The sequence below is a fragment of the Myxocyprinus asiaticus genome, chromosome 40, assembly GCF_019703515.2.
Source record: "Myxocyprinus asiaticus isolate MX2 ecotype Aquarium Trade chromosome 40, UBuf_Myxa_2, whole genome shotgun sequence".
Taxonomy (NCBI): domain Eukaryota; kingdom Metazoa; phylum Chordata; class Actinopteri; order Cypriniformes; family Catostomidae; genus Myxocyprinus; species Myxocyprinus asiaticus.
The window spans coordinates 10,150,811-10,159,734 of record NC_059383.1 but is presented as its reverse complement, the minus strand read 5'-3'; the positions used below and the strand labels follow the sequence as shown (position 1 = coordinate 10,159,734).

The 8,924-nt window shown below is 35.3% G+C and overlaps 1 protein-coding gene across 1 annotated transcript; it reads left to right on the top strand.

Moving 5' to 3' along the window:
- The first annotated feature begins 3,021 nt into the window (after positions 1–3,021).
- Positions 3,022–7,625, top strand: msx2b (muscle segment homeobox 2b). Its single transcript, XM_051680202.1, has 3 exons — positions 3,022–3,115; positions 4,265–4,697; positions 5,911–7,625. Exons 2-3 carry the CDS (start codon positions 4,394–4,396, stop codon positions 6,330–6,332), a joined length of 726 nt encoding a protein of 241 aa, XP_051536162.1. The 5' UTR covers positions 3,022–3,115; positions 4,265–4,393; the 3' UTR covers positions 6,333–7,625.
- Positions 7,626–8,924: the final 1,299 nt, after the last annotated feature.

Below are 8,924 nucleotides of genomic sequence, written 5' to 3'. Positions count from 1 at the left end.
ACTGCAAAAGTTTGCTCATAAGAGAAGTCTCCGGAAGCCTAATATGGTACTAATAAAAAACAAAGTGATGACAGTTGCTGTCACCTCTGCCAGGTCTTGTCATGCAGTACAATTTGTGAGACAATGCTTTTGATCTCTTACTCACTGCAATATCTGCGTAAAAAAGACAAGAAATTAAATAGTTTTCCTCAAACATTTTGAGATGTGTATCGCATAGATTGACTCTCGCAATTTCTTACCTTTTGTAGCCGACAGTTTGTCAAGTTGGGCTCTTTTTGTCATAAAAAAAAGTTTCAGAACTGACCAGTGTTGATCTAAAGTTTGCCAAAATGTCTTATGCTTTCGTAAAGGAATATTCTGGGTTACAAGTTAAACTCATTCAACAGCACTGGTGGCATAATGTTGATTACCACAAAACTTAATTTCCATTTAAAAAAAAAAAAAGAAATCAAGGTTACAGTGAGGCACCTACAATGGCAGTGAATGAGGCAGAAATGTGATTTTTCATTTTCTAAAACACACATTAATTCTTCTGCTAAAACTTGATTTCAAGTTGTTTAAATCATCATTTTTGCAGGATTACAGGGTTTACGTGTTATATTGCTGAACACAGACAAATTTTGTCAGTGATTTTATCACATTAAAATCATGTTAACATGCATTTTGTTCATGTCTTGTGGCTATACTTTTGAAACAGTGAGTATTTTAACATTTACGGATTGGCCCCCATTCACTTCCATTGTAAGTACCTCACAGTAACCCAGATATTTGCATTTTTTTAAGAAAAGGAGGGACAAGTCGAAATAAATTTCTGTGGTAATCAACATTATGCCACAAATGCTATCAAATGAGCTTAACTTGTATTGAATCCAGAATATTCTTTTAAAATCATGTCTAAACAAAGATATACAACAATAATTTGCCTACCTCTTTCACATTGAGTTAATAGAAATCCCCGTAGAGTAAATAAAGATCAAGAAGGCATAACATTTGTTCAGGCATTGCGTTTGATTTGGAGGATCATAGTGTCTGTTAAACTGAGCAAATGCATAAACGGATTGTTAGATTGAAGAAATTTAAGTGCCTACTGAAGCATTCCACCTCTGTGAAGTTGAGCCCATAATTACCATGCACAAGGTGTGTCCAAACATACCAGAAAAACCAGGAGCTCTCTTTCTGACATTTTCTCTAGTCTTTGGCTAAACTACCTCCATTATTTGATAAAGGTCAAAACGATTAGGCAATGAGGAAAAAGGATGTGTTGGTCAATTTAAAAAAGTCTTATCCTAAAGGGCCATTAACCTGCTTCTCTTGAATACAATATTTAGGGAATAGCATTGCTTATTCTTCTCTCTCTTTCATGGCGAGTATTTCTCACGTCTTCTGTCAGGTCCTATGATACTCAACTGTGAACGTGTGTCCTTCTACGGAAAGATTTGGATTGTGCTCGACAAGGTGCCTCAGGGCAGGGGTGGCTGAGTGTGTGCATGTGTGTGTATTTGCGTATGTGTATGTGTGTGCAGGGAGGCGACTCCTCCTGAGTGGAGCCGCTAAACTGCCACAGTTTCTCCCCCGAGGAGAGGCTCCTTTCATCTCTCCGCTCACTGGCGCCTTCACAAACCTCAGATTGTCTGTGAAATCACCTTGCTTAATAAACACAGAGGCTCCTGGGAACGACAAGCTAGTAGAATCTCACCCTGCAGCTTTAGTGCACACACAAACACACACAGAGACCAGTCCAACAAGCAGCTGATTGCTGCCCCAGTTATTCATTACAAGAGAAGAAGGGTGATGTTTCGAGTGTGATTATCCAAATACACTAAGTGTCATTTACAAACAATTCCCCCATCTAGGATGAGCTCGAAAGTAATCTGTCTCTGTTAAACACCATATTACTGCACAATGTCATGACCTCAGAGTCTACAAGACATACATTTTGTGATAGACACATTTCCTTTTTCTCTGAGAACAATAATTTGTTTTACTTTGAAACTAACTCTTGTGTTTGAGGAGTAAACACCCTAATGCTTTCTTTAGCAGCTTACTTAGATGGCGTCAAACTGCAAAAGAAAAATACATTTTAAGCAAATCATAAAATGTAATGTTTTATAACGTAATGCTATTTTGCACTGTGATGCTTCACACCCCAAATTTTCAGATTAATTGTCAACTGATGTGTTTTTTTTATTTTTTATATTTGATTCTTAAATTATTAGTTACATTCTTACCTTCATGAACACATCTGCCTATTGACCTGTTTCAGTGATGTCACTTTTTCCTCGCAGCAGCCATATTTGTAAGCAGCAGTGGGTGGAAGCAACGGTGGTGAACTGAAAAACACCCGTGAAACGATATCAGGAAAAATATTTTAAAAATTGCTTTTGATCCATGCCCATATACAGGTCTGAAGTCAGAACAAAATATTGCCAAATTTGTCTTTTGCAGACATTTAAATATATTTTTATAAATTATTCATCTCCATATGCTGGCGAGTCTGATGAGTGACCGGTGAGTACACACGCCCACTGGTACATCACTGTACACATCTCTTATTCAGAAGATACGTATGTTTTTGTGCTGTTTTCTGTTCTGATTTAGTCACAATGTACAAAACATCTGTGATGATCCCGACTGTATTAATGCAAGAGATGCTTTTAACTCATGAAGAATCCACAGAAAGCAGCTGAGGCATATTAGTGTATATGAATAATATGTTTACATTGTAGTCTTGTGGTGTGAATAATGTCTGTGCTTCATAATTTCATGATGTGTTGTTTATTGATTAACATTAGTATATACACATTTAAGACTATATATTGACATCATAGTGTTTTTTATTCAATGTGTTACAATTATCACATACCTTTATAAAGTCTGGGTATTATGAATTTAACAACATCCTATGTGCATTTCAAGTTTAATTGTATTGGACTCAAGTATGGTATAAATATAATTGACACCTGTACACATAATTGGCATGTCTTTTAAATGAGCAAAAACCAACAAGTGTTTTATCCGTGCTGTCCCCCTTTAGCACAGCTTGACTTTGGGGAAATGAAGCTATGTCACTTGAAAGATATAACTTTACTGAAAGAAAAATGGCATTCTGGCTCTGGTAAGTAAACTGCAGTTTCACTTTTTCAAAATTTATAAATAGAAAATAAAATTTTGCCAATTTTTGTCACATCACACAGCGCAGCACACTGAACGTATATGGAAATTTGGTCCAAACATGGCAGTGCGGTCATACAGTGACTTCACATGAGCATGGTGTTTGATTTTTCTTTCGTATTTTACTGTAACTGAGAGATACTCAGGTTTGTAGGCCATTATACATTTTGGAATATACTCAATCTATTTTATCAGTAGTTGGGCCTCTTGGTCTTTAACTGTGCCATTGTGCCAAGTGACAATCCTGCTTGAAATACATAAAAAAAATATGTTACAAATAACAAACTTTCTAAATGAGTTTAAAAAATGACTCCAAGTCGATTCAGGACTATGTATATTTCATAATCATTATGTTATGGTTCTTTCATCTCAATATATAGAATTTACTTGCCAAAAAATCCAGAATCTTTGGCTAATTGTGTCATTGTCATTTTGCCAATACTCTTGTTAGTGGCTTATTACCGGTGCTAGGAGCAAACACATTTTCCAAGGAGATTAGATGGCATGCAAAAGCACTGGCAGACAACAAACTGTAAAAGAAAAATACTTTAAGTCACAGTATATATTGCATTGTAATGCCTCTCACATTGTTTTATTGAGGGTCACACGTCACCACAGGATTCAGACAGATGTTCAGTTGATGTGTTTTTACACTTATTTCTGCTGTTTCGATTTTTATTGCACATTTCATTTCAGCTGAGAGATACTCGGCTTTGTGGGCAAGTTTGTTGGTAAATTTGACATCTTGCTCTTTACCTTTGTGCCATTCTACTCTCATTATAATTGAGAAACCCGCTTACATTGTAGTACAAATGATAAATGAACACAATCACAAACATCCTTTCTAAAATATTCATTTATTTATTTATTTATTATTTTTTTATGTTTCTTCAAGTTTTCACCTAGTAGCATAATCTGTACAGTACGTTATGCTATGACTCTTTAGTTTTAATCCATTGCCTGCACTTACCAAACTTGCAGAATCTTTCACTCAATGTGTTGCTGTCATCTTGTCAGTCATTATGATTGACACTTACTTCCAAACCTCTGTAAGCCAATCACTAATTACAGCGCGCACTCCCTATTTCGGCAGCGCTCTGATTGGCTCTTCAAGTTCTACTGTCGCCGCGTGCCTCAAGGCAACAAAGGCTTCGTAAATTTTGCATGCGAGACGTCAGAGTGACTTTGAAGTTCTGGCGTCCAGAGGCGAATCGCACGGAGGATGTCCGCGTCCGCAAACTTGAGTGGATCAGACGGAGATCGGACCATGGAGCAGCGCAAAACTCAGGTATCCAGCCATCCCTTTAGCGTGGAGTCGCTCATAAAAAGCCACAAAACTAGTAAGGACTTTGAAAGAAGGCGTGAGGAGGATTTATCCAGTCCATTGGCTAAGACTGAGATCAGGGATTCTTGTGGTTCGGCTGGAATACCAAAGCAATTTATGCAGACCTCACCCGTCAAATCGGAATCCCCTGAACCGGATGACTGTACATCATGGGTGATGGACTCTAGATACTCTCAAACGCGTGAGTAAAGTTAAACATTTTGAATAAACACACCATTTAGGCACACATGCTTTACACTTATTTTACAAATTAAATTATTTAAAGTCTGATAGGGTCCGTGATCTCTTTTAAAATTATCTTGCTTGCTTTTGCAATTTAGGTAATTTCATAAAATTATAATAATTTTTTTTTTTTTTTTTTTTAAATGCATGCGAGACAGACAGACAGACAGACAGATAGATAGACAGACAGAAAATAATAACATTAAAATAAAATTTAATAAATTAAAAATTAAGGTTCCATAAAGGAACATAACATGTTTGGTTCTGCAAAGAACCGTTAAAAAAAAAAAAAAAAAAAAAAAAAAATTAAAGCACCTGTTTATAGTCTCAAGAACCTTTTTCCACTACAGAGAACCTTTTGTGAAATGGCAAGGTTCCATGGATGTTAAAGGTTCTTCATGGAACCATACATACTGATAAAGAAGCTTTATTTTTAAGAGCGTAATATAGGGGAATGTGCAATCTGTGTTTTCAGTTATGTTTAGCAGGCCTAATCTATCAGATTAGAATCCAGTATGAAGTAATATAAACACTAACTCCTTGTGTTAAAAAAAGAAAAGAAAAAGGAAACCTGACAATTAGCTAATTTACATAAATCAATATTTCACTGTTTGTTATGTCTTGAAATGTACTTGATGGCCTGAAGGCCTCCAGCAACTAAGGGAAATTAATACTTTATAGATAACCAAATAGTAGGCTTAATTCAACACGGCACAGTTTCCAGTTTTATTTAGGTAAACTGTGATTTGATTAAGATCTAAACAGTATTATGAAGTAAAAAATAAAGTTAATACTTATCATGTTGTGCCCTTATAAGTTCAAGAAGATCGTTACTCAGAATGTAGAATATAATGTCCAATATATGGTATCTCTGTATATTTACCAAGAATGACAAGGAATGTTGACTACAGTATAAACAAAAAACTCAGTATAAGAATATTTAGAGGTTAAAGGTTATAAAAGAATGATTCAGTGTACAGTTACATTAATGCATTTGGCAGAAGTTTTTATCCAAATTGACTTACATTCATTGTATACGTTTTTTTTTTTTTCTTCAATTTTTGTGTTCCCTGGGAATCATACCCATGACCCTGGCAATGCTAGTATCATGCATTCATTTTAAATAATAAGGTTTAAAACCTATTTCTCTTTATATCGTATTCCCACCACAGGTCAGGTAAGTCCATGTCCTCTCCGCAAGCACAAGACCAACCGTAAACCCCGCACACCGTTCACCACGTCCCAGCTCCTTGCCTTAGAGAGAAAGTTCCGGCAGAAACAGTACCTGTCCATTGCAGAGCGAGCAGAATTCTCCAGCTCCCTCACCCTTACAGAGACCCAGGTGAAGATCTGGTTCCAGAACCGACGGGCCAAGGCCAAACGTTTACAAGAAGCCGAGCTGGAAAAGCTCAAACTGAGTGTCAAACCTACACTGCATTCGAATTTCAGTCTGCCTCTTCCTCTTGGGACCCAACTTCATTCGGCGGTCTCGCTCTATGGGCAGTCATACCCCTATCAGAGGCCTTTACTGCCTGTTGCTCCAGTAGGGCTTTATGGAACCCCTTTAGGGTACAGCATGTATCACCTAGCCTGAGATGAAATGCTATGAACTTGTGCTGTTGTGCTGGGGATGTATACAAAGGCAATGTTTACATACTTTAAGTAAAAAAAAATATAAAAAAAAAAAAAAAGCAACAATTTTAAATCCAGTAAATATTTCATAATGTGCCTTCATACACAGGTCTTAAACGCCTGAAATGAAATTCGGGATATCATACCTCACTTTCCACTGACAGAGAGATCAAATTTGACCCTGTGGATGGATAATTCTATTGCCAAACCTTTTTGTACAATATATTTGTATCATACATAATTATGTAATATATTGTAAAACTAATTATTTCTTGTACAAAATTATTGTCTTATTATTTAGATAAATTCCACTGCAATTGATGCTGATTTAATTTCATTCCGTAATAATATGTTCTGACAAGCTTTAGATTTATTATTGTATTTTTTATTTTTTTTTCTTAGTTTTGTCAAATTGCTTTGCTATTAAAGCCCCAGGTATTTTTATTAAAGCCCCGCTTACATTTTTTAAAATAATTTAAATGGCAAGGTGAATGCTTTAATATAAGAAAACTATTGGTATATTCACATTGAGAAGAAACAAACCTTGAGTGAAATTTTATATAAAAAATGTAAAGATTTTTTTACCCTATACTTTTTGTTCAAAATGTTTAACAAAGAAACAAGTTCTACAATATGATATATGTAATTAGTCACTTGTAACTAAAATGTGGAACTTTTATTTTTGTGCCACATTTATATATACTGTTTATATTTATACTGTAATTTTACTTTACTGAAATGCCTTTGAAAGGTGCTGACATGTACAGTTAAGATAGTTTCTTAGAATGGTATTTGACTTTTTTCATCAAAAAATAAACACCACAGCGTTTGTTTATTAAATTGTTTAAAAAAAAATAAAAAAAAATAAAAAACTTTTTATTAAAACATAATATTTCAAAAAGCACATCAGGAAGATTAGTTAAGAGAAGAAGACTTTCTTTAGTAATTCAGCTTCAAAATTGACTAGGCTACATAAAGAGGCCTGTTCTATTCTATATTCTACATGCTTGTACGAGGTTGGGCACATTACAGTAGGCTACTTATGTGGTTCCCTGGAATTTATTTCTGGGTAAATAGTGCAACTATCATAACGTGCCAAGTTCGTCCATAATGAATGTGTAGGCAGCATTGCTGAGAAATGTCAGATGAGTTCAGCGGTTTCTTTTAGAGTAAATTTGGATAAGTTGACAACACTTATTAATAACTTTTATTAATAAATATCATATTATGCTTTACAGATCCATAGTTCATTTACATTAAAATGTGAATGCACATGAAAGTTTTTGCACATGAATCAAGGTTTCAATACATTTTAAATTGAATGTACATTTACTGATGATCTGTATGGTATCATTAATAAGAGTTATTGTAGAATATTACTGATTAGTTTTGTTTCACTTCTTTACCGCCTTGTTATGGCATGTTCATTAAGTTGTGGTTTTTTAAAGGGAGTTAGAGGGCATGTTTTACTGCTTCCGCCTGACTTTGATGCAATGAGGAAATGGTTTATGGTCAGCGTTCTACTCACAAGCTTCCTTTAATCAAAACAAGACCCCAGTCATGCTAATCAAACACAGGACCACTAAAATGTTTGCGGATGTGTTTATAATGTCAGCTTTGAGCCACTTAAGGGAGCGCAGTGTATATGGGCAATTTGCCGGATCTTGTAAAAGTCAGCATAAGAGTAGGTGCCTAAAGTTGAATTCACACAAACTGTCAAGTTGTTAAGTACTTAAAAATCTTAGGGCAAGTTTACAGAAATGACTGCAGTAATGTTTAGTTTCTTCCGAAATACCATAGTTATTACAGTTATTGTTACTACAGTAAAATCATTATTAATTAATATTGGATCTCCTTAGGTTCATCCCAACCTCAGTTTCATTGCATTTAAATTTTGTCTTAAGTATTGAATGGGAATAATTGGAAAAATGTTCAATTATATAGCCATTTTACAATTTACTTTTTTCTCTCTCTTTTCTCGGACTTCCCATCTGCTTGGAAAAACCTGAAAGAGATTTAAGTGCCATGGGTAATGGTGCCAATCATCACTTCAAACGTTTCAAATGTAGGCCAACAAAATTGGATATGGGGATTATTAAACTTCATGAAGTTGGTTGATTTTCCGGACTCCAGGATTAAGTCTCTTAAACTCTTAAAAAATGTCAAATAGGCCTAATGTTTACCAAAGTCATTCAGTCAAACACACACTACACTGAGCCCCTAATAGAAAGTTATCCTGTTGTGTGGCAGGCATGCGTCAGTATATGCGCCATCTTTGATTTTTAATGGGAATGACAACGAGGCTGTGAGGGATAGACTTATAGTCTCTTCAGTGGCATGAATGGTCTAAAGCTGTATTAAGCTCTTAGATCACATCTGATTCTCCACAACTCATGTTGTCTGGAGATCTTTGTATACTGAATGTTCTTGGACAGATATTTTATCAATGTTTTGTCTGCAAAACGATCCAAAAACACTTGAAACTGCAGTACAGCCCACTGAAGAGACTAAGTCAATCCCTCACAGCCTTGTTGTCATTCCCATTAAAAATCAA

What these genes read in the sequence shown, in the direction of transcription:
- msx2b (XM_051680202.1), top strand. Translation starts at nt 4,394, where the DNA reads ATGTCCGCGTCCGCAAACTTGAGTGGATCAGACGGAGATCGGACCATG. An exon ending in CTCTAGATACTCTCAAACGC is followed by an intron (nt 4,698 to 5,910) that starts GTGAGTAAAGTT and finishes TTCCCACCACAG; the next exon opens with GTCAGGTAAGTCCATGTCCT.